Here is a 24,268-nt window from a genome sequence, read left to right on the forward strand (position 1 = left end):
TCTGGTCCAATGCCGACCCCTAAATTTGATTGATCTAACTACAAACATTGAAACACTCATAATTGTATGTATACTTTTGGGGACCAAATGTATACTTTGCACTCGCAATCGTATGTATACTTTGGGGACCAAATGTATACTTTGCAGTTTGATTTCTTACAAAGAATATTTTGCTGTTTATTGTTTGATTGAAAATCACAGCTAAATTTCCTACTACAGCAAAAGTAACATTTGTTAGTTTTTTATGGCAAAAGAGTACTTTTCATCCCTCAACTATTGGTTGGGTTTCATTTTCCTCCCTTAGCTTCTTTTTTTTCCTTTTTCGTCCCCCAACTATGGGAAATGACCTTGTTTATCCCTCGAATAAATCCGGCCATTGAAAAATCCTACGTGGCATCATATTGTTCGTCAGATCAGGTTTTTTCCAACCTCAATCTCACTTAAAAGGACGAAAATAATACTTTTCAATAGTTGAGGGACGTAAATGGAAGAAAAAAAAGTTTAGGGACAAAAATGAAGCTTATCCCATAATTGAGGGATCAAAAGTATCTTTTTATCGTTTTTTTTTAATTATTATTATTTCATTACCATCTTCCACCAAAAGGAGGCAACTACAACATAGTCCACCAAATTCACACATTGTCCATTTCCACCACCACTCGCTCACGCTCTCTGTGCTTGTTGAATGCTTTTTTTCTCTCTTTTCCTATTTCTTGCTCCAACCCAGTGCCCAAAAAGGTCAGCGCATGAAATTCTATGTTTTATGTTTCAATTTGGGATTTTGAGGGAATTCTCTTGCTTCTGGAATTCTAAAAGAAGATTGCTGATTTGGAATTCTGAGGTTGATGAAGCACCAGAGAGGCGAAATATTGAGAAATGTTATGTGGTTTGCTTTTGATCTTTTATGAATGATTTTGGGGCGAATACTGACGCTACTCTCTTCAGGGTCGTTGAGAGTTGGAGAAATCTTTTGAAGACTAATTTGGAAACTGGTTTTTTGAAGAGATGGCTTTTTGTGGGGCTGTTCTTGCTTTGGACTTGAAACACAGTGCACTATCATTTCGAGGCAGCGAGTTCGTGGGTAACAGTTTCAGACTTCCTTGTACGAATTCTGTTAAAATAAGGCCAAGCAGGGGTGCCTGCCCTTTGAAGGTTTTGTTTTCTTTTGCTCTTATGATTTCATTTCTGCATTGTGTATCCGTTTTACCATTAATGGAACAAAAATTTGTTCGTTGTTCAGTTTGAATCAGCTATGGAACTGAAAAATGCACTCAGTGTTCTAGTGGGATAAGTTATCTGTGTATGATGCAGGTTGTTTGTGTGGACTATCCAAGGCCAGACCTCGAGAGTACTCAAAATTTCATAGATGCTGCTGTCTTATCTTCATCATTTCAAACCTCTCCAAGGCCAACTAAGCCACTGAAGGTTGTAATTGCTGGTGCAGGTGATGCAAGATCTTCCTTTCCTTCTAAATTTTAAAGCTGTATTGTCAAAAATTAGTTGTTTTAGCAGCATCATTTGTCCGTTCTTCATGTTAGATATCATGTCTGTAATGTGTCAAGTTTGCATATATTTTGTTGAATTCAGTTTTGTTGGGAATAAATACAAGGAGGACTCGTGGTTCAGATATGATCTGCGCACTTGCTCTCGATTTCAAAAATACTTTTGAGCATTTTGAAAGTGATTGTGGTAGTTCTTAGGGAAAGATTAATGATATATATATTGGTATGTTTTCCTTCATATGTAATAAAGAAGAATATGGACAGGATAAAATTAATGGAGTGTAGCTACAGACTGGAATAAAAATGGAAATATAATATACATATGGTGGATTCCAGATTATTTTTATTAGGGATTGATGTAGCCAATCTCAAATAGTTCGGATTATATTATGCCTTAGATGATGATGGGGTGATTTCCCCTTTCTAGCCTATTTAAGTCTTCCTTCTGTGAGATGTGGGTTGATTTTGAATTCCTTTAGTTATGAAGGACAGTTTCTTTTATGAATTGCCTTGGACTGCTTCAATAAGATGGCAAACTTGTGTTGTGGGATGTATATTATTGGGTTTTCTGTGCTGGGAGTAGCCTTTAGGTTAACTTACGACATCATTTGAGAAATGTGTGTTGATTGTATTTAACTTTTAGATTATGGATTTTAGAATATTTGACTGGCAGGCTTTGAGCTGTGAGAAGCTGTGTTCATTTTTGCCTATGTGTGGGGATTTGAATACTTGGTCGATATCTTATGTTCTCCAATGTGTCTTTTGCTTGTTGGTTTCAGTAATTTTATCGAAAGATATGATGAATGTCTTTCTAGAGACGCATGATACTAAAATTTAAAGGAGTGATGTAAACTTAAATGCTTTTGTTTAATGATTTATTCTGTACTTTACCTTCTGACAGTAGATTTCAATGTCGTTATTGCAGGTTTGGCAGGTTTATCTACTGCAAAATATTTGGCAGATGCAGGTCATGTTCCCATATTATTGGAAGCAAGAGATGTTCTAGGTGGAAAGGTTATTGTGCATTATAGTTCTTTCTATTTACAATAAAGTTTACCCCCAGAACTTTTCTTAGGTTACTTTTTGAAATTTCTTGCATTCTTTTTCTTCAAGCTTATGGTTTGTTCCTAGCGAGGATGGAAAAGGGAAGAGACAGTTGCTAGAAGGAGAAATGAGAGGGGTAGGAGTAGTGCTTCCCCCATTAATGTTTGGCAGGAAATGAAAATTTAAGGGGTTTTATAATGTAATTTACAGTGTAATATTATCAGAGTGAATCCTGGGCCTTGTCGTAAGGTTGTTCATCGCAACCTAGAGATCATGTTTTCAAATCTTGGAAACAGCCTCTCCACATTGCAGGGTACTTTGCTAAAACAGGGGGTGAAGGGAGGAAACAGGGAAAGAAAGACTGCTTCAATTTTACCTATGACAGAAAATTTATGGGGGTCTTAGCGCAATTTCTTTTTGTTAGATCCATCAAGATATTACTTTTTTTTTTCTTCTACTTTGTATGTATTTGATAGTTCTTCTGGGTTGATGTGTTGTAGCGGCATACCATCTAAACTAATGTACTGCAGGCTTTGAAGCTATCTTGGGACCGAAGCTTCAGAGTAATTTCACACCCCTAGGCAATGCTGAAAATTTAGAGGATATTGCTTCTATTCTCAGTTGTTAAAGATGCAGCCTTCCAATTCAATATCTAGGAATCCCATTGAGAGTCAAGCATGAAGACGATTGTACCTGGACACAAGCAGTGACTAAGATAGTCAAGTAGCTCTTAGGTTTAAAAAGGGAAAATCTCTCTGCGGCTGAGATACTTACACTTATTAGAAGTGCTTTGATAATATTTTTTGTTGCCACGTCTTTGCTTCCTATTCCTGCAAGAATAGAAGCCATTCACTGCAGGTTTCTCTGTGTGTCAGTGGGGGGTTGGGGGATTTGGTGTTGGAGGGAGGGTAGTTGTTGGTTATTTTTTCACTGACTGCATTCAATAAAGCCTTCTAGGCAAGTGGCTTTAGAAATTTAGCTTTGACAAATACCATCTCTTGAGGAAGTTTATAGTTTTAAGTTTTGAGTATGGCACCAAAATAATGGATGAATCCCTAACCAGAGACAAGAGTCTTACAGTTCAAATCCTTGGAAATACATCAGAATAGGTTGGGATGGTCAGTTTGCATTCTCTTTCGTAATGCTGGAGTACGAAGCTCAATCAATATCTGGAAGATCATTGGGTTGGAAAAATGCCTCTGGAGTACTTCCTCGTATGTACTGCCTTACCTCTCAAAAAGGAGTCTTTATCATTGAGTTATACAGTTCTTCCTCTATTGTACTCTCTTGGAACATTACCTTCAGCAGAGATGCAGAATATTGAGAAGTGTAATCTTATCTTGAGGACAGATTATGCTGGAGCTCTCGGAGGATAATCTTTTTCACTGTAATCTCATTCTGCAAGGACTCTGCATTTGGTTCCAATGTCTGTAGGCGTGGTAATTTGGAATTAACAAAATACTAGGATTTTCAACAGCATGATTCTTCTTTGGATGCCTTTATTTGTTGTATTAAGCGATGGTGCTCTCTCTAGTTAACAATCCTCTTGAGGCCATTGGTCAAGCTTCTTTGTGTACTTTTGGGTTTCACTTCCTTGATGCTAGATACTCTTCCCCTCTCTCTGTTTCCTGCTATACATAGCCACCTAAAACAATGAAAATCTATTGTGTGGAATATGCTTTAAAGTTTTCAACCATGTCTAATTCTTTTTGAACCTTACTATGAAATATTTGTGCATTGGTGCTATTCATGATGAAGGCATGAAGCATATTGGAAAATAAATTATGAAATTATTATACATTCAGATTCGGTTGCTAGCTGTAGTTGTAGAGCTGTTTTAATGTTTTCACTTTGTCTCTTTCTCTTTAGGTCGCTGCATGGAAAGATGACGATGGAGACTGGTATGAGACAGGCCTACATATATTCTGTACGTATAGACTTAGATTTTTTGTTGATGCTTGATTCTGAACTTTTAGTTCATGTTAACTTGTGAATGAGAGCCTTCTGCAATTGATTTGATCTTTACTTGGCTTCGCTTCTCTTCTTACAATTGCAGTCTTCCTAGTATCAGAGTTTATGAAATTGTCTATTTGCTTTAAGCAGTGCTTTTGTTCTCGTTGTTCTTATTATATCGTTTTCTTTTCATGCTGGAAAGTTGGGGCTTACCCAAATGTGCAGAACCTCTTTGGAGAACTCGGTATAAATGATCGGTTGCAGTGGAAGGAGCATTCTATGATTTTTGCAATGCCAAACAAACCGGGAGAATTTAGTCGATTTGATTTCCCAGAAATCCTTCCTGCACCCTTAAATGGTAAGGATTTAGGTATCAGTGCTTTCTTTATGAATCGATAAAGATTTGATTTTACGCATAAGAATGATATAGGTCCCAGTCTCAGATACCTGTAAAATTGTTGCAGACTGCTTCATTTTTCTTTAGATAAATCTGACTAGCGCATGACAAATTTCCACGTGTCTATTTTATTTGTATTTGAATAATGAAACTCATTATCCTAACCTATATTATGTTATGGCTGCTTTCCATGAAAATTTGAATATACGTCATGTTTCCTTGAATGTAAAACAACATTTCTGGACAAAGGCATTACTACCTTATTGTTATAGTTGCAGGGCACTCATACCATTGCAATCTGCTTTTTTCTTAATGCTTTATATATTATATATTATTTGTTTATTGCACAGTGCTTGCTTAGTGAACACTTATCAGCCAAAATTTGGCTCCTTTGGTTACTCCATAATTCTCTATTTTTAGTAATTGTGAGAGAAAAAATCTCACAGGACATCGAAATACTGACAAAGATAATAAACAACACATCTATGGGGCAAACTGAAAGTAGACAGATGCACTTACTGCCCCACATTCCTGCCAAAGTAAGTGATAAAATATTTTTTTCTACCTATCAGTGGTAATTACCTGAGTGAGAGAGGGTTGGGTGGGTAATACCGTCAAAAGATAATCTGCATTACATCTATCGGAATAACAGAAAGTGAACACTTACACACACTTCCATGCATACTTGCCAATGTAAAGCTAATAAAATATCTGGTACTACCTGTTAGTGGTATGGAGGTTCTGATGGCAATTAAGAGTACGCAGCAGCACTGTAAGCTAACCAATTCAAGTGAATTACCTGCCCCTTTGTGTCTAATTTGTTAAGCTTTTATAATTTTGACCTTGAAGCTTGTCATGCTATCTAGCTGAGTTCTTAATCTGAATTTTTTTACGATGTTTATATTATATTTTTTTGTTTTAGATGAACAAGTGAAGAAGGGGGCGGGTGGACAGTAACGTAGAGGAAGAGTTCTCAACTATATAATAGGAATGGGGGAGTGGGTAATGAGTATGAGAGTGAGAGAGAGAAGAAGTGTTCTTAGATTTATTTGTACCATAATCTTGAAAAGTTTTAAACTATATGATTAAAATGAATCCTACACATAAAAATCTTTTATATAGATGATGCATAAAGTTTACAGTCCCAGCCACGCCAAGTTGCATGCCCAACTGGTTGAAGAAACGAGTTATTGAGAACACTTGGCCTTGGCTAGTTTACCTTGATAAATGAGTCTAACTGACTCTTTAACTGAGCCAAATCTGAGTAGATTTGGACGCGGCTTGGTTTATTCACAGCTATTTATGTTATTCTTTTCGTCTCGTGCGAGAGAACTAAGACTGGATAATATTTAATTTTAAAATTTTTGGGTGCGCTCCATTTCCAGAAGTCAGTTAAAGTGTTACCATTTGCCTTGTTTTGGTAAGAACTAAGAAGATGATTGAGATTGGTTTCTTGGAAAAATCATGGCAGAAATAATTTGGTCAAAAGTAGCTTTTGAAGTAGGTTTTTTGTTGCATTTTTTATTTTTCAGTAACGTGGAATAACTTTTTTAATAATTTTTTTAGGCGTTATCCATGTTTTCTGAGAGAGAGCAATCTTACATCATGTTTACATAACTACTTTATTTTGCCTCAGCTTTTTGTATAATCTATTGTCTAGTGACTTGATTGTTGTTTTTAATGCAGAATGCACCAACCATGAGCATCATGTACTTCAAAATTGACATATTGATTATATATTCATTATAATCGTATATGTGTTGTAGTGATTTTTGTACACATTGGGTTTGGCCAACTCAAACTTTTGCAAGCCGTCTGTTCAACGATGTACGTTTTGCTAATGATGGGACACAAATTTATGACATAGGAGTTGTGACTCTTGGAGGCATAGGATCATTCATCTTCTTCTTCTTGTTAATGTATGAGTTTTGAAAAATTGACAACTGTTACTCAATTCAACTCAACATTGCGAACACTGAACCCATGTACCTGATTGAGCTATATGGATTGATTCCCTTATGATTCAACCATATCCAAGACCAATCTGCGTCTGCTTCTTAAAGAAATCTGTCTGGAAGTTTGACAAATGGTGCACTTTTCAAGTCGACTTAAGTCCTGAACTCATCCACATGGTTTTAAAAATGCAGATTGAATTTTTAGGCACCATTCATATATGTTGCCACTCATCTCTCTCTCAGTCCCATCCTTAGCTTATATATAAAGGAAGAAGGTGTTGTACTTGTTAAATGGTCTAAACATCTTTAAATAATTCCTTGGTTTTTATGTGAATAAAGTTCATTTTTAGTTGTGTATGTGATATGAAATGTGCACTGCATACGGCGAACAAAATTAATATTGAAGAAAATAAAGCTTGACTGCTCACTTGCAGTGCCAACTTTTTTTTTTTTTTTTTTGACTATCTTCCAAGGGATAGAAAATGCTCAATGATTTTTGCACAGCTATCTGAGATTGAATTATTAATTAGCTAGTGAATCATATAATTATTTGTCCTTTTTTGTTGAATTAGAGTGGTTGATACAAACTCTTGCAGTTTCGTTCTTTTTAAATTATGTTTCTGTGGATTCCCCATCGGATATGCCACTACTTCCTTGAATTCAGTACTTTTCTGTATGAAATTGATTGGCAGGGATATGGGCAATTTTGAAGAACAATGAAATGCTGACTTGGCCAGAGAAAGTGAAGTTTGCCATAGGACTCCTACCAGCAATAGTTGGTGGGCAGGCCTATGTTGAGGCTCAAGATGGGCTCTCTGTTAAAGAGTGGATGAAAAAGCAGGTACAGTGGATATCTTGAGCTCTCTCTTTCAAACAGCTAGCATCCAGTAGATAGAAATTTAGCAGCTGCTAGTGTAAGTTGGCTAGAGAATGAGTCCCGAGCCCAAACTTCATTTGAACTTGGCCAAGTCAATAGTCTTATTCTCTTAGCACCAATCTGAGTTCTTGATATGATATGTTGTCATAGATCCTTCGACTTTTATGAAAGTGTGCTGTTTTAGACTCCGGTAATAGTTCAGACTCATCTGCTTCTGCAATTTGTGGAATGCATTTTACCTAGATTTTTCTGTGCCATATGTTCGCATACACTACATTTCTGGATATTGGGATGTTGGTGATCATAAAGTAATTGATAGAAGATGAGGTGTGTTCTTTTATGGTTGCAGAATTATTTGATGTTGAGAAAAGAGTTGTCTCAAGTGTTTAGGAATTTTTACCAAGGAAATGCAAATTAACGCTGAAGATTTTTTTTCTGGAAGAATCTATGGGTTGTGTAATGTTAAGTGTTGGTGAAGTAGGTGGTGTAGTTGCAATAGTGTCTCCATTACAATGATGTGTAGTTGTATAGTGTCTGTAGTATTCTATGTATGGCTGTATTATGCACAGTGATAAATGACAAGGAAATAACACAACTGAAACTTTCAGTTCACTCCCGTGCTCTCTCTCTCCCCCCCCCCCCCTTTTCTTTTCTTCCGTTTCATCACTGTCTGCATAATCAACTTGTAATATATTACCTCTAATGCTCATCTTTATAGTTGATATTTTCAGATGATGTGCAATCCCGACGAAAGTGGTGTAAGTTTTAATATACTAATAGGTTTGACCCATTCTTTTGTAGGGTGTACCTGAAAGAGTGACTGCTGAGGTGTTTATTGCCATGTCAAAGGCGCTAAACTTCATTAACCCAGATGAACTATCAATGCAATGTATTTTGATTGCTCTGAACCGATTCCTCCAGGTATAATACTTCTTCCTTCAATATGGCTCTACAGGTATCCGCTAAAAGCTCATACTTTACCAATTTTATATGATATAATGTTCTTGAAATGATCGTTGGTGTCATTTTGTTAAAATATTTTGATATACTGGATGGAAGAGCTATCACAAGAATCTTGCCTGGGTGACACTAAAGTAGCATGCACTAGGCAGTGGAGAAAAAGAGGAAGGAGAGAGAATGGTTATTGGGTTATAGTTGAGGTATTTCGGACTATTGATGAGGTTCCTTTTTGGGAGGTGTGTCTCACATCTCACAAAAGATGGATTGATTGATTATACACGGCATTGAAGCTTTGCTCCCCATTTGTAGATGTGGGTAGACTTGTGGTAGTTTTCACAAAACTAGTAGGTCTTATGAGTTATGACATTCTGATCTATGGAGCTATCCAACTGTTATCCCTTGCTGAGGAGGATATTAATTTGCCAGATTATACGTGGAGGAACATGATTCATCCATCAATCGTGCGAGGTATTTTGGAAGCAAAGCCATGAGGTTCAATATGCCAAAGTGAGAAACACTTCACAAGAAATGGGCGGAATAGTCACACTTGAATCAATAATTGGAGTTTGAATTAGCTTCTACATGAATAACATATATGGTACTTGCATCATTTACCCGCCTTTTCTCTGTATCCAATATAAGACCTTAGTTATGATCATATCCAATTCAAAGTCCATTTCAAAGTGAAGTTTTCTCTGTCCTTCAACCCAAGATTTTGATGACCCTGGTATGATTATGTAGGAATTCTCCTATGCAAACTTAGAGTAAAGATTTAAAATGCGGACCACTTTTGGAGGATGGGGATAAGTAAAATGATGAGGGAGGTCACTGTTTTGGGTCCCACATATTCCAAATCAACGGTGAAAACATAATTCCGCATTTTAAGTCCTTATTTTAAGTCTGCATGAGAGAATTACAATCTGAGTAACCTATTTCAGGGTTACTTTGCTGCAGATTAAAAAAAGAACAATGTAATCTAGAGACCACGCATTTGTCATTCACACGTTTTAGGATTTAAAATTCTAGACCCACCCACCCGCCCTCCCTCTCTCTCTGTCTCTCTCTCTCCTCCTCCCCATCCAAGTATGGACAATAAATCCCTCTCTCCCCATCAAGTATAGACAATAAAGTGTACTTGTCCTGTGATTCGTATAAATTCAAGGTGATATGTTCATATAACATCATACTAGCTGATTCGGAATCAATAACATCCACATTAACAGGAAAAGCATGGCTCAAAGATGGCTTTCCTAGATGGTAATCCTCCAGAGAGACTCTGCTTACCCATAGCTAATCACATTCAGTCGCTGGGTGGGGAAGTTCAGCTTAATTCACGGATAAAGAAAATTGAGCTCAATGATGATGGGACAGTGAAGAGCTTCTTACTAAATAATGGAAATACAGTTGAAGGAGATGCTTATGTTTTTGCCACTCCAGGTATACTTAAAGTTTCTCCAGCTATACATAATAAAAGTTTACTATGTGTCTAATATATGTTAATGGTTTCTCCAATCCTCTCACTCTCTCACTTCCATTTTTCTTGCTCCAGTTGATATCCTGAAGCTTCTCTTGCCTGATAGCTGGAAGGAGATACCATATTTCAAGAGATTGGAGAAATTGGTGGGAGTTCCAGTTATCAATGTCCACATATGGTGGGTGCTGAATTATAGTATAGTTAAAAAATGTTAGAAATTGGACCTTGGGTTAGCCCAAGTTTATAGGGAGATATGTGACTGAAAGATGAATGACAAGTCACCTTACACTAAAGGACCTTCTGAGTCATTGCCTCCCCTCCTCAAAGACACGTCCTCGTTTGATCCTACATACATCCCACCCAGGTCTCAACTCTAATACGATGTTAGAAATTGGACCTTGGGGTTGGCCCAAGTTCATTGGCTTTGAAATTGGGAATAACATAGAATGTGGTGGCCCAATTTTGCACAAAAGCCAATGGCTCATGAGCTTGGGTCCATCCATTGTAATATGCCACTCGACACATTTCAAACTTTCCAATGGAGGATCTTGAGTGGAGGTGTTCTCCAAAAATAAAGAATAAAAAACCCAATCTCTCTCTCTCTCTGTCTCTCTCTATCTCTAGGCCTTGTTTGAAACTTTCTTGCAGTCGTTAATTTCTTTGCTCTTTTTTTTTACTTGGAAATTCTGATACACAGAATGTGATAGGTTGACAGGGCTGGATTTGTTGTATCCCTGTAATCTAATTAAGGAGTAATGGAACATTGGAATGTTTAGGCATTGAGGTTCTCATATGATTTGTGAAATTTCTCCTGTTGCCTTCGTCTTCCTCCATTAATGAAAGATACATGCATAAAAATTTGATCTTTAAGCGCGTATCACATGATCTAGAACCCATTGGAATAAGTTGATAGGTCTTGATTTTATCGATCCTTTGTCTAAATTTGTGATGGAATAATGCAATAGTGGAATATCCATACATGATACATACCATTATTAATTAACTTCTTGTGCTGGGACGCAATACATCTCTCTCCACATATATCATCAGTCCAGCCCTTCACTATCATTATCTTGTTGCAGGTTTGACAGAAAAATGAAGAACACATCTGATCACCTACTTTTTAGCAGGTCTTACTCCTACTTCATCACTTCATTTATTTTTACACTAGAGAACATGAGTTGACTTTAATATATTACTCAAGTTCACTATCAAGACATATGACTTTGAAAGGTTCTATAAACTGTCTTTGAATCCTTACAATGGAATTCATAAAATCTGTAATGTAGCATGGATTCCCTTCTTTGGATGAAGCTTTACCAACTTGTCAAAATGTAGAACTAGATGGGGAGAGTTAGTATTATTGTCTTTCGTGGTCTTGGGCAATGATAACATTCCTTGCGAGACATGGCATTACCATATCTTTATATTCCGGTCGAATCTTATTGATAAGGTATAGGATTTGGGTATTTGATGAAATGACTCTACCAAATTGTGTCAAAACTCTTCTATTGCCTTTTCCGGGTTAGTCAGGTGTGGAGACAAGATGTTTAGTCTGTTGAATATTAAGTTAATATCGAGGAGCACCATTAGATCAAGTGGTCAAGTTTCTCGTCACCCTGCCGTAAAGGTGGAGGCTCAAACCCCGACTTCCATTGAGTAATCAAAAAAAATCAAAGAGGAATAATAGTTTAGTGTAATTCTCACCCTTAAAAATAATATTTTATCTTTACTTAATTTTTTTCCATTGCTTTATGTGCAGGAGTCCACTTCTGAGTGTCTATGCAGACATGTCAGTTACATGCAAGGTATGAACTACAGTAAGATGATTTCTCTCATTCTTTCTTTCCAGTTTTTTTCTCTCTTTTTTTATCATACTTTCAGCCACCTTGATACAAAACTTCATTCACATCGTTTCTTTCAGTCATTTTGTCATTTTCGTACAGCCATGAAGCTATCGCTTGGGAAAAAATGTTGGCAGCTTTAAAATTATGTTCTGCGCTGCACACACACATCAAGTTGGACAATTTTCTTTTGAGTGCTTACCAAATTGTTGGATGTTAACCCTGGTTTGCACTTCTAGCCATTAGTAGTGGACAAATGAAACATTTTTTTTGAATCATGCTCATTGGTAATTTTGCTTTTTTACAACCTGAGATCACTAGTAACAAAAGTAAAAATGACCTTTTTTTAGGAATAAGATTATGTACATCTGCCCTTGCCATGCCCACAGCCATTGGCAGAGCCTTTTGTGTACTGTCCGTGACTTTATTCTAGAAGGCTATCAGTTAGCTTTTGCTCAACTTTTGTACAGATATGGATAATGGTGCTGGTATGGCACCACAAAGAATGAATGACCATGTTTAAGAATATATTTGTCAAAAATAACAGATAAACTACTGAAATATCTGTCTCCCTTCAAATCTTCTGGACCTTTCATCTGTGTTTTTTTTTTATCATCAGCAAAAGCAAAGTGCATTTATATTTGTAAACTCATCATTAGTTCATGATTCATCATAATGCAGGAATACTACAACCCAAACCAATCAATGCTAGAGTTAGTTTTTGCACCTGCAGAAGAATGGATCTCTTGCACTGACACAGAAATTATTGATGCTACCATGAACGAACTTGCGAAACTCTTTCCTGATGAAATTTCTGCAGACCAGAGCAAAGCAAAAATATTGAAGTACCATGTTGTTAAGACACCAAGGTTAGAAAAGAACCTTTTCCTTCTAGAATTCTCCCACTGAACATGAATGGTGATTAATGTTATATGTGGTGTGGTCCTTGGTCAATAGATAGATGGCATTCTTTCCCTCAATGACATATAATGCATCGAGTAGGATAATGAGCCAGCAACATGTTATTTATAGATATTTGCAAAATTTTTGTCCATTGAAGATGCTCAATATGTCGGGAACATTACTTGAAGTTTTATGTGGGCATAGTCATAGGATAGAAAAGATGGTAAGTTATATTCCTTTCATATAGGAAATAATGCATCATTGCATTTAGTTTTCTGTCTCTGCCACAAAAAAAAAAACAAAAAGGGTTGTTAAGACCCCACAACTAATCCTCAGACCCCAATGAGCCATTGATTTCAGTTATGCAGTCAAATACTTTCGATATTTAATGTTTTTGCATCTACCTGGAAATAATGGACCTTTTATTTGTGTTTACAATAGGGTTCTAACTACATTAGTTTACTTCTTTCTCTTACTTTCTTCTTATACTTTATCAACATGTCTCAGGTCTGTTTATAAAACTGTCCCAAATTGTGAACCCTGCCGCCCTTTACAGAGATCTCCCATAGATGGATTCTATTTAGCCGGTGATTTTACCAAACAGAAGTACTTAGCTTCAATGGAGGGTGCTGTTCTTTCAGGAAAGCTTTGCGCACAGGCCATTGCACAGGTACCGTATACTAGTCTCGATTGTGCTTTATGCCATCTATCATTTTCTAAGCCTTATTATAATTGCACTTGTAAAAGTTTGGTTTTTTTAGTGTATTGATGATAATTAAGATGGATATTCAAAATGTAATACAATGGATTTTCTTATCTGCTCAAGTACATGACTTAGATTTAAAATTTGCAGGATTATGAGTTACTTGCCACTCATGGACAAAGAACTTTGGCAGAAGCAAGCATTCGATAATCTCACCGGGGAGGTAGTTTTGCAATAGCAGCCTCGAGTCCCTTAGATATTGATTATGAATTGGTTACATTATACAGGTAACATGTCAATAAAGAAAAGAAGGGGCAGTGTATGAAGTTCAGCTTGTAATACTCTTTATAAATTGTGATGTATTCTTTGTTCACAATAAACTCCCTTACTTCAAAGGCATGCCAACTTCTCTCTTTTTAGATATGGAAGTAGAAGCAAACAGAGAGAGAGTGTGGAAGAGTTTGCAGCAAATATCCATAGAAGTATATGTATTTCAACTCGGTATTAAGTAAATTATTTAGAGTTTATTTCCAAGTTTAGTTTGGGGTTTGTATCGTGAGAATGAAACGAATAAATAAGAAATAGTTGAGTGTGTACTCATCTCAAGTTTGTATCACTTATGTAAAATGTTCATGTCATTTGCCAAGCTGAAAAATTTTTAAATTCAAAATTTTTATGCTAGTACTCAGATTTAGCGTAGACAAACGCGACATATTCGAATACATCACAGTATCTCGTATGTTCTCTCAAAGTTTGAATCGCTCGTTGTTGCTAATCGCAAGGAAATTGTCTAACAAGGACTATATGTACATTTCTCCCAAACTACGGCTAACAGAGATGCATTATATATTCAATGAACTTTTTTCAGTAGGTACAATCGATTTGCTGATGTTTTATGGTTTATGTTGTGTTCATTTTTTTGATGAGGTTTATGGTTTACATTTTAGTCGAATGAGTTCATTTCGTATTTGCATCGAGAGATTGAACACGATAAATACATGGAGAAGCTTGAAATCAAGAACATGATGCAATGCAAAAATGATTTATGCAGTTCATTGTTGTTGCACCCTCATCTAAATTTCTGAATATGCATCGATTAGCTGATGAATGGAAGCAACATTTGTTATAAAAGACAATTTTTATTAATAATTATAACAGGTAAGAATTGCAATTAATTAATTACTTAGAGCATCTCCAACGCTGTAGATATGTGGCGTGGTAAATGGGTTTGACGGTCGTTATACACCCCTAAAACCAAAAAGTGTTTTCCAACGCAGGAGGTATACGGGTGGGTAAAATAGCAACACAGCTCTTTCGTTGCTATTTTTATCAACAACGAAGAGAGAGAATGCGAGTAGGCAATAAAACGAGGAAATCACAACTGTCATCTGCGCCCAAGCTTTCTTCCTTCCTTGCTCACTCTGCAAATCGACTATCTAAGGTGAGATTTCTAGGTTTTTTGTGTTTTCTCATTCTCTATGATTTTGGCTTAGATTTCTAGGGTTTTGTGTTGTATGATCTGTTTTCTCACTCTCCGATTCACGTCGATTTTAGGTTAGATTTCTAGGGTTTTTTGTGTTTTCGCAACTACCATACCAAATCTTCAGTATTTTTCTTCCTCACTCTGTTTGAATCCTGCGTTTGATCCCAAACCGTGAAATCAAAGAGGTACTATACATTCGTTGCTCATATTGGGTTATCAATTTGAATGTTTGTGCATATTCTCTTCTACCTTTGATGCTCAATGTAATTGTTTTCTTTGTGGTTTTGTTTGAGCAAGAAGTTTTTGAGTGGTTAACACTCTGCTGGGTTTAGTTTGAAGTGAAAAGATCTGTATGTGCGAGTGCTCATTACAGTCCCTTTGCTTTTTGAGAAAACTGTAGAAAATAAAAGAATGAAGTAGATAAAAAAAAAATTAATCTCAATTTTTCTCCATTCTTTCAGTTCCAGCCTTTTGTTTTTTTTTAAATAATTAAATCTTACGTAATATTTGCTAGTTGATCTCCTAAATTCTTTTCTTTTTGCATCCTCCTTGATTTTTTGACAAAAATGCCTCTATATTGTGAAACTTTCTGCATTGCTTATGTAGATGGATCCTTCCCCATAAGATGATTCATATCAACAAATGTTGATGAGCAATGAGTTTCCAATCAATAGTGATGAAGTGGATTTTAACACCACATTTAGGATAGAAAATGCCAATGTAGATGGTTCTAGAATAGAGAAGAAAGGATCAAGAACCAGAAATTTTACTCATGATGAAGATGTTCTAATCATGGCTGTATATCTCAACAAAGATGCCATCGTCGGAACCAATCAACAATCAAATACATTTTGGGGGAGGATATGCAAGTTCATTGAGGACAATGGAGAAAACATAGTTACTCGTACTCAATTATCTGTGAAAAAGTTGTTGGACTAACATCAATAAGAAGTGCGCTAAGTTTGTAGGATGTCTAAGTAAGATTGAGAGGCTAAATCAAAGTGGACAAACTAAGCAAGGAAGGGTAATTAGATTCTCAACTCATTAATTATCTTTTTTTTTTACTTTTCGCTAATTTATTTATTATCAGCTTGTCGAGGCTCAAGAGCTTTATAAAATGGAAATGGGAAAACCATTTCAGTGCCATCATTGTTGGGAATTATTGAGAGATGATCCAAAATGCCAAGCTTCCTTGTCAAGTAAGAAGCAAAAGGCCAATACTGAATCAAGCTCGGCTATCCTTAGTGTTGTGAACTTAGAGGATGATAGTGAAGCTTCAGCTAACCAAGGAAGGCCTTTGGGTAGAAAAGCCTCAAAAAAACTACTCAAGGAAAAAAAAAGGGGGGAAATGTTGCTCAAAACTCCACGTCAGTATTCACACTGGAATTTTGGGCAAAGAAGGAGGATAAAGACCGAGCAAAAGCTGAGTGACAAGAGAGAGCACTAAAGCAACATCAAGAGCAGCTGGATATTCAGGAAAAATATTATGAGATGGAGGTAATGAACAAAGACACTACTATTATGGGTGTTGTAAAGGCAGTATATTAGAGCACTCACATTGGTGTCTCTTAACAGATAAACACCACCTTTGACAGTTTACAGATTCTCTATTCAGTAACAACTGCATTAGTATCTCTATTCTAAATCTATACAACATTAAAATATTAGTTTCTTTTTACTTTATTAGTACTTGTATATATTATCTTATCTCAAGTAAAAATTAAAAATGTTTCATTATATATTAATTTTAGAAAAATAATTAGCATTAATTATAAATAAAAATAATTAGTAAAAAATATAATTAATAATAAATCAAAAATTATTAAATTATAATAAACTAAAAGCAAATATTCTCAACGGCTATATTTCTATATTTATAAATAGAGGCAACCTCATTTTGTTGTTTACAACAATTGTTTCCTTCATTCTTACTCTCCAATTTCAACTCTATTACATTTGCTATCATCATTCCCTCAATCAAATAGGTTCATCTATTTTAAATTTAATAAAATAGTATGTTATTAATGTCTTTCGTAATGTTTGCATATTGCAATGATTTAATAAATAATGAATATTTTATATGATAGATATTAGTTAATATTAATTAATTATAAATAAAAATATGAGGTAGAGATCAAGCATTTACAATTTTTATTTAGTATTAAAAAATAAAGATATTCATTATTTTAATATTTTAAATGTTTACATACTTACTTTTTGGTTATCTACAAGTAGATACTCATTTGATCAAGTATCAAAAATACTCTTAAGAGATACCAATATAGTGTGTTTTTCAAGACAATCTGTGTAATCTGTTATCTATCATATCTATTTTACATACTCCAATGTGAGTGCTCTTATGAGAATATGAAGATGGAAATTCTACGGAAGAGGGGCTTTTCTATGTAATCCTCATTTAAGTTTAGTTTGCGTTAATAACTTTTGATGGTTGTATTTGAAGATTAGCACATTTCTTTTGGCATTCTGGTTTTGCTTTGTGATATATTGCAGGTCTGTGGGTTTTGGAGAAAACAAACCTGGAAGTATTGCATTTTATATGGAAAATTAAAACATGAGCCTCAATTTGATGGGCTTACAGCGAATAGTGTTTTACCAACCAACATATAACAACTCCCATTGGTAGGGGTGCACATAGATCGGATTGGGTCGGTTTTGGACAAACACCTCATCCGACCCGTATAGGTTCGGATTACACTCCTTCAACCCTTAACTGACCTTAGGTTATGATGGGTTGGGTCGGATAGGTTTCATATGGATTGGGATCGGATTCATAAGAGTTGGGTCGGGTTTATAACAAGTTTTTCAGATGACTCAAAAAATACGCAAGGCTAATTTAATTACAGGCCGAATAAAAGCTCTAGAGAAACTCCTCAAAAAGAACATTAAAACAATTAAAACTGTCAACAATTTCTCAAAGGAAAGCAAACTCCAGTTTGAGATTATCGTCTCATGCTTCTAAAGCAAAGCAAACTCCTCTGCAACAAGGCTCTAAAGCGAACCCAAATATGAAAACAGAGAGCATTTAACAACTCCAAAACTTAGAATCTCACAAAAATTGGACCGGCTTATTCTTCTTCAATGCAGATGTTCACTTGTTTGTGCTCTTTCGACAGATCTAATACAAACTCAGTGGAAAGAAAGCAAAAAACGTAAATAAAGAACCATTGAAGTTGAAACAATTAAAAGCATATAAATGAAGCGAAGTTTGAAGTATGTTGAAAACAAGATATCTAACCTTAGATTTAGATAAATCGGGGCTTGGGGAGAGCAGATCTTGAACTTGAGACAAGTAGTTCGAACCCCAAAGAGACAAAAGTGATGGAGATAAAAAAGAACAAAGTTTGAGATTGAGAGAATAGGAGGACGGCGGGTGAGTTCTTGAGAAGGTGAGAGAGAGAGAGAGAGACGTGTGGTAGGGCCAAGTGCATAAGAGATATGTGGTAGGGCTAACTGCTAAGGACGAGTAAGGTCGGATCGGGTTATAAAGGGTCAGTTTAACATAAATATATATTCTATCCGTTATATAAACGGCTCAATTAACCTATATCTGAACTGTTCTTTGCGGGTTAGGGTAGGATTTCAGCGGATTAGGACGGGTTGGCGGTTTGGGTTGGATATGATACGGGTTTTGTGCAGCCCTACCCATTGGAATGAAAGAATTATACCAACCATTTTGACACTATTCAAGTTGGTATAGTACGATTATACCAATTCCCATTGGAGTTGCTCTTATAGTGTTTATGTCATATCAGTGTTTGCCAATGCAATTAATGTTAGTTTTCCCATGTCATACAATTGTATTGAATTAACAACACAAAACAAGTTGAATTAGCCTTTTAATCAATCTAACATAAATATCTTTGGTTCAATAAAACATACTATTTAATTTATTCCATTGTTTCATTGATCTAAATCAATGGAATAAAAATATTCCATTGATACTTTATTCCTTTGATTGGAACATCTTTATTTCATTGATTTATATCAATGGAATATATATATATTCTAGTGATTCTAATCAATGTAATATATTTAACAGGAACAAGAAATTATATTGAACTATCAAATCTAACTGGAACAAGAAACTTACTTATTGGTTCCAATTTCTGGAATTTTCAACCTTTTCTCGTTATCCTCCGCAGTGATGAAATTATTGGTTGATGGTTTTAATTTCATTGCATTTGTGACCTTTGCAAGTACTTGATAGTTTTCAACATCGATCACCACAATTTGCCTGCTTTTTTTTTTTCTTTCTCCCTCTTTTGGCTGACAAAGGTTTACTTTTTAACTCATACTCGAAATCATCATCCAACAACTTGGCCGCCTTGTTCTTGCCCTTAGACGTCACATCATAGAAGGTGTTACTTTCTTTTGTTGTCTTTTGACCCAACATTCTTTGCCGCTTTTGGCTTTTCTGTCTCAAAATTTCCTTCATTTTTGTCTTCAGTCTTGGCAAACAATGCGGCAAGTGAGAGTTCATCTTTCCTCCTTAACCCTCCTCACTAAACTCTCTAAAATATCAATCAAAGCATTAGAGATTTTAGTGAGGAGGGTCAAGGAGGAAGAAGTAACTCCACCTTCCTTAGATTGTAGAAGCGAGAGTTAAGTGGGGGTGAAGGAGGAAGGAAGTTCCCCCTCACTTAACTCTCAAACTCTACATTTTGTAACCCCTCAATTTGGGGGATTTTTGAGGTGAGAGAAAATTTTCTTTGATATTTCCAAAATCATCCATAAATTTTTTTCACTCATTTCAATTTTAATAAAGGTATTTTTGTGACTCATATTTATTAACTCTCCTTAATTCTACCTCCTATCCAAGTAAGGGTGGGTGAAGGTAGTTCCCCTCCCATGACTTCCCTCACTTAACTCTCCCTCCATTAACTCTACTCTTCATTTTCAATCCAAGCACAACCTTAGTTGTAGTACTTATTGTCCCTAAGTAAACTTCCATAAGTATCCATAAACACAGCTGGCATGCCACATGTACATAGTGACATGACAATTTCAAAAAAACGAAAATGAGAAATAGATTTGGGGGGCTTTTTGAACGGATTCTAAAACAAAATCTCTGACATCTTCCCTAGCACTTATCCCATATCTTCTCTCCATTTCTCATACGAAAAGAAGTCTCTCGGAAAGCGACCTCCATAAACAACCTCCATCGATTATCTCTTTATGGTGGCCGTCGCAGTAGCACTCCAGTTTCGATGGTGTATCAGTTGTAATACCCCGTCCTAATGGAAGAGAAAAACACATATAGAATAATAAGAATAAAAATAAAATGAATAAATGGGACATAGGGATGAAAAGAATGAAAGTTGTGGAGTGAAATTAAAATGTCATAAGGGCTTAAAAAGAAACTTGAAATAATTTAGGGGTCAAAGTAGAAAAAGAAAAAATAAGTTTAAGATTAAAAAAAATGGATTTAGTTTAAAAATAAATAAATAAAAGAGAAAAAAAGGTGAAGGTCGTAACAGACCTTCGCAATAGATGTTGTTTCCTTTGTTCTATGTTCTATCTAATTTATAGGGAGATGCTGCCGAAATTTTTAGTGAGATCATAATGACTTGTGATGTAGCACGTGAGGTGCTCATTTGTCATTATCCTTCTCTTCATGGTCCACGGATCGGGGCATGATAATTTGGTTTCGAAGCCAGGTTGGCTATGTGTAGGACCTAGGGAGTGGGTCAGTGTGCATGTGTGAGTGTGTTTGTTGTATGGTGATTGTATATGGTGTTCCCAGGCCACGTCACGACCTCTACTGATTCAGTATGTTTCTTTATTCTCGTAAATCCTCATATCGTATTTGTATTGACGAAAAATTATGTCTTCTATGCTACAGATCTACACACATAGAACTATTTGTTTCTGTGATGGGGGACATGTGGGTGAGTAGGGATGAGTGTCTTTCGAAGACCATAGTCAGGGGATTATTGGGGATCGGAACAACCAAATCAACTAGGGATGGACACATATTTATTTTTAGAGTTGAGTGCGATAAATCCTCCAGTATAGAAGGAGGATTTAGGCCAGAAGCTCGAAAGTGAGCCAACACTCGTCCAGGAGATAGGGGAGGAGATCACAACACCCACTCAGCCTGTAATAGCGACACAGTTTGCTCTATTGTGGGTGGCGCAAGAGCAATCAATGAGGAGGATGTCAAAGATGATTGGGGTTGTTACTCAGCTAGTGTAGACTCAGACTGCACGAGCACCCGAGGTCTATAGTGAGGGACAAACTTCAGGAGTGCGAGGAGATAAACAGGGTGTAGAGAGACCAAGACGGGAGTTGATAGAGTTGGATCAGCTACGCTAGACTAATCCACCTACTTTCGTGAGTGATACGGATGTGGCACAAGCATACGAGTGGATCAGACAGATGTCACGCAGGTTTGAGACCTCAGGGATATCGGATGAGAGGCGAATATTGCTGGCCTCATCTTATCTGAGGGAGGTAGCTTATGATTGGTAGGATTCATTGAATCAGCGAAGCGAGATTTTGATATGGCTATCATTTGATGAGTTATTCATGCAGCATTTCGTACCACAGTCTTGTAGTACAGACAAAGCACGTGAGTTCTTGGCATGGCAGCAGATTCTAGATATGACTGTAAGTCAGTACGAGAGGAGGTTTGAGGAGTTCTACAAGTTTGGCAAGAGGTACGCACCGGATGAGGCAAGCAAAGTAGAGCAGTTCAGACAGTGATTGCTTCCTGCTATAGCTATATACCGGTGGGATTTAGGTTGCAGACCTACACTAAGATAGTAGAGATGGCCTTGTAGTATAAGATGAGTTTTAGGGAGTCTCGTAGGTATTGGGACATGCACAGGGGCAGTACATCATCTGCAGCTGGTACTACTTTTGGAGGAAGTAAGAAAAGGCATAGGATAGATGGTCAGAGGCATGGGATGTAATACCCAGCCCAAAAATAATAATAAATCAAATATTCTATAAATAAATTGAGGAATTTGATTGTGGAAGTGTCGATTCAAGAATGGTGTGAATCGGATTTAAATCGGACCAAGTGTTTAATCTAAAACGTATTAGAAAAACTAATTAAAATTCAAATGGTATAACTGTAAATAAGTTGCTGGTAATTTTGTAAATGAAACACTCTGTGGAAGCATACTAGTAAATTGATGGTTGGTAATGCTATAGATGAGTGTCGGTAGGGGCATTTTTGGGAAAGCATAGTTGAGTGGCAAATGTGTAGATATGGCTTGGTAACAATTGTAAATAGTTGTGATAGTGGGGACAATATGATCTTTATATTACAATTTGCCAAATTAATGAAATGCTTGAAAACTTTCCAAAAATAGAGAGTTGTCTCCTCCTTTCTCCTCTCACACCGAGCAACATCTCTCCTTCACCTGCCAACACCAGAACTCCATCTTTCGGCCACCATTTTGGACGGCCAACCTACCAAAAATCTTCTCCTGACCCCCCCACAAGCATAACCCAACCAACCTCGTCTCAAACTATCGTCCATAGCCATCGGAATCGAGCTTGCAAACTTGCGGCCACCACGAGGTAAAAGTGGTCGATCCAGCCAACTTCGACCACCGCTCAGCTTTCCGTCACCACCATTCACCTCACCGGACTAAGGAGCACCTAGCCCAACAAACTTTCGGCTGAAACAATCTCCGAATGTTGGAGATCCGACTTTGACCCTGCTGAAATTCCACTTTTCGGTGACCCTTAAGCTCTATTCTGAATTGTTTCGCTGCTCTGAACTCGTTGAAGACGTTTTCAAATCCATACGGACAGTGTTGAAGCATCCTTAAAATTACTTCATAAATACGCGTATACATACGGTATTTGTGCAAGTATAATACTAAACCATAGTATAGTTTTAATTAATTGGCAAATATAATATTAATTGAACATTTTATATAATCATGGTAGTACAATATATCGTAGTAGTTTATTGTAAAAGAATGTATTATTTATTTAAATAAGTTTACTGAACTTAGAATAGTTGACCATTGACCAGAGTTGACCAGTGACCAAGGGTACTTTGGTAATTTTGATAAAAGGGTAAAGAGATAATTTGGATTAGTTAGAATTTTGGATGTTTATTAACCAGTATTATACTGGTCTATTGGTATACGTGATCAAGGAGTTGGATTTGATGCTGTAGACAGTTAATTATTTTGTGTACTGCTATCGTAGTAGGGATTTCTTACCCTTTTTATTTCGAAATATTTGAAGTCACCAAATTGCTAGAATGGTAAACTTTGGTTTTCACCTTGATTTACTCCGAGGGGAAACAAGCCTTGATAGTTTACCATTATTTTGTCCTCTATTATTGTTCATGTTGTGATTCTATTGTACAAATGAGTGAACCTTGAAACCTTGGTCAAAAATCGAGCTTGGTATGGCTCTTCATGCAACTTGATGAGTGTATATATATATATATTACATTTATGGCATATTTCTTTTAAAGATTGCATAATAGATGCATGGTAGGTTCCAAGTATGGACTTGGGGCTTATGCTAAGCGTTGGATGTTATTTAGGCACGTGCGTGGATGATGGATTGGAGTCTTGTTATGGTCCTAGTCCATAGGATTCCCGTAGCGGAATTTATGACTGCACGCTGGCTAGTTATCTGATGCTAGGCCAGACATGGTAGGCTGAGATTTCACTGTGGGGCCAGTAGTCATAAGTGTCGACCTTCTCTCTAGTGATTTGAGATTGATATTGATGGATGATTGGTATTCGTTTCTTGGCATTGGTTGGATGCTAGAGAGAGAGGTAGCGCGGGTGGATTTTTGTTAGCTTATCATCGCAGGGTGGGAATCTAATTCGTCGGCTTGGGTGTCATTGGAGGCGGATATGGAGGTTCGGTTGGGTTGATCGGGTGCATTTGTTATATTTCATTGCATATTGTCGCATTGATTAAACGTTGTTACTTTTTCAGCCTTTATTTATACTCTTTATATCCCTATTGGGCATTCGGCTCAAACCCTCTATATTTCTATCCTTTCAGGTAAGTTTGTCTCTGATATGGGTCCTTTAGATTAGCAAGAGGGGGCGTGACTGTGGTGGCATGGACTATTGACTCAACTGTATTTTGGATAATGTTTGTGTCATGTTTAGTTTGATTTCATGATTTATGCGTTGTAAGCGTGTATTATTGGATTTCAATTT

At 36.5% G+C, this 24,268-nt stretch overlaps 2 protein-coding genes across 4 annotated transcripts; both read left to right on the top strand.

Moving 5' to 3' along the window:
• The first annotated feature begins 599 nt into the window (after positions 1–599).
• On the top strand, positions 600–14,228 carry LOC120005757 (15-cis-phytoene desaturase, chloroplastic/chromoplastic-like). 2 transcript variants are annotated; one of them, XM_038855572.1, is made up of 15 exons: positions 600–738; positions 946–1,152; positions 1,312–1,444; positions 2,428–2,516; positions 4,416–4,473; positions 4,702–4,857; positions 7,544–7,692; positions 8,530–8,649; positions 9,912–10,125; positions 10,238–10,340; positions 11,245–11,292; positions 11,925–11,970; positions 12,688–12,875; positions 13,417–13,579; positions 13,763–14,228. In XM_038855572.1, exons 2-15 carry the CDS (start codon positions 1,006–1,008, stop codon positions 13,820–13,822), a joined length of 1,674 nt encoding a protein of 557 aa, XP_038711500.1. In that variant the 5' UTR covers positions 600–738; positions 946–1,005; the 3' UTR covers positions 13,823–14,228. The 2 variants fall into 2 exon arrangements, with proteins under 2 accessions (XP_038711500.1, XP_038711499.1); XM_038855571.1 differs by having other exon boundaries at positions 621–1,152.
• A 644-nt stretch (positions 14,229–14,872) lies between these two features.
• On the top strand, positions 14,873–16,691 carry LOC120004983. 2 transcript variants are annotated; one of them, XR_005469693.1, is made up of 3 exons: positions 14,873–15,053; positions 15,702–16,119; positions 16,186–16,690. XR_005469693.1 is itself a non-coding variant. In XM_038854393.1 (2 exons), exons 1-2 carry the CDS (start codon positions 14,961–14,963, stop codon positions 16,540–16,542), a joined length of 450 nt encoding a protein of 149 aa, XP_038710321.1. In that variant the 5' UTR covers positions 14,873–14,960; the 3' UTR covers positions 16,543–16,691. The 2 variants fall into 2 exon arrangements, 1 of the variants encoding a protein (XP_038710321.1); XM_038854393.1 differs by lacking the exon at positions 15,702–16,119 and having other exon boundaries at positions 16,186–16,691.
• The last annotated feature ends 7,577 nt before the right edge of the window (positions 16,692–24,268 follow it).

This window comes from Tripterygium wilfordii, chromosome 9 (genome assembly GCF_013401445.1).
Source record: "Tripterygium wilfordii isolate XIE 37 chromosome 9, ASM1340144v1, whole genome shotgun sequence".
NCBI lineage: Eukaryota > Viridiplantae > Streptophyta > Magnoliopsida > Celastrales > Celastraceae > Tripterygium > Tripterygium wilfordii.